The sequence below is a fragment of the Penaeus monodon genome, chromosome 19 (genome assembly GCF_015228065.2).
Source record: "Penaeus monodon isolate SGIC_2016 chromosome 19, NSTDA_Pmon_1, whole genome shotgun sequence".
Taxonomy (NCBI): domain Eukaryota; kingdom Metazoa; phylum Arthropoda; class Malacostraca; order Decapoda; family Penaeidae; genus Penaeus; species Penaeus monodon.
Genome location: NC_051404.1, coordinates 2,929,856 through 2,930,513, shown reverse-complemented (window position 1 = coordinate 2,930,513; position 658 = coordinate 2,929,856). Strand labels below are relative to the sequence as shown.

The 658-nt window shown below is 52.6% G+C and overlaps 1 protein-coding gene across 1 annotated transcript in view; it reads right to left on the bottom strand.

Moving 5' to 3' along the window:
- The window catches only part of LOC119585440 (lymphocyte antigen 75-like), a 6,512-nt gene that overhangs the window by 2,397 nt on the left and 3,457 nt on the right, over positions 1 to 658 (bottom strand). Inside the window, exon 3 of the mRNA XM_037934094.1 lies at positions 243 to 457. Within this exon, the coding sequence (XP_037790022.1) occupies positions 243 to 457 (215 nt within the window). The remainder of the gene's footprint in view (positions 1 to 242; positions 458 to 658) is intronic.

Below are 658 nucleotides of genomic sequence, written 5' to 3'. Positions count from 1 at the left end.
AATGACTTATAACTTTACCCATTTCTTATAACTTTACCCATTGGTCTGTCGAATCTTTCAGTGAAATGAAATCCTTGCTTCAATTCTAAACCACAAAACCTTTTCAGTGTAATTACCAGCAGAACCAATACCTCGCCAGTGGCGTAGCACTGACTGGCAAAGCGCTAACAGTAAAAGGCTTAATTAATGCTTCGTAGGAACTATCGAGGAGAGTCGAAGGACCGCCAGCAGGCAGCACTCACCTCGCAGAGAGCAAGGGCCACCTGGTTGCACTCCTCCGACAGAAGGTATCCTCCCGTGGCCGGCAGGAAAGCACAGGCGTGGGCGTCCTCCAGAGCCCTGAAGGGATCCCAGAGTGGGGCGCCGTAAGGAAGATCATCCCCGCTGTCAGTCCAGGTCCATTTGTCGTTCACGCGGGAGGCGCCCACCCAGAATCCAAGCCCTTGCGTGTCGAGTCCTGGAGGTGGTATTTGTAAGGGTGCAGGGCAAGGGGAAATAGGGGGCCTCTCCCTCCAACAACAGCCATGGAGAAACGGTGCAGGACAGGCTATAGAGGCGTGGATATTTGGGCAGGGAGGGAGGGAAAAGAAAAGAGGGAAATTGGTATTCACTTTCTATATTTGGCATGCAGTATGGGGGGGCAAGGCAGGCGAGATAG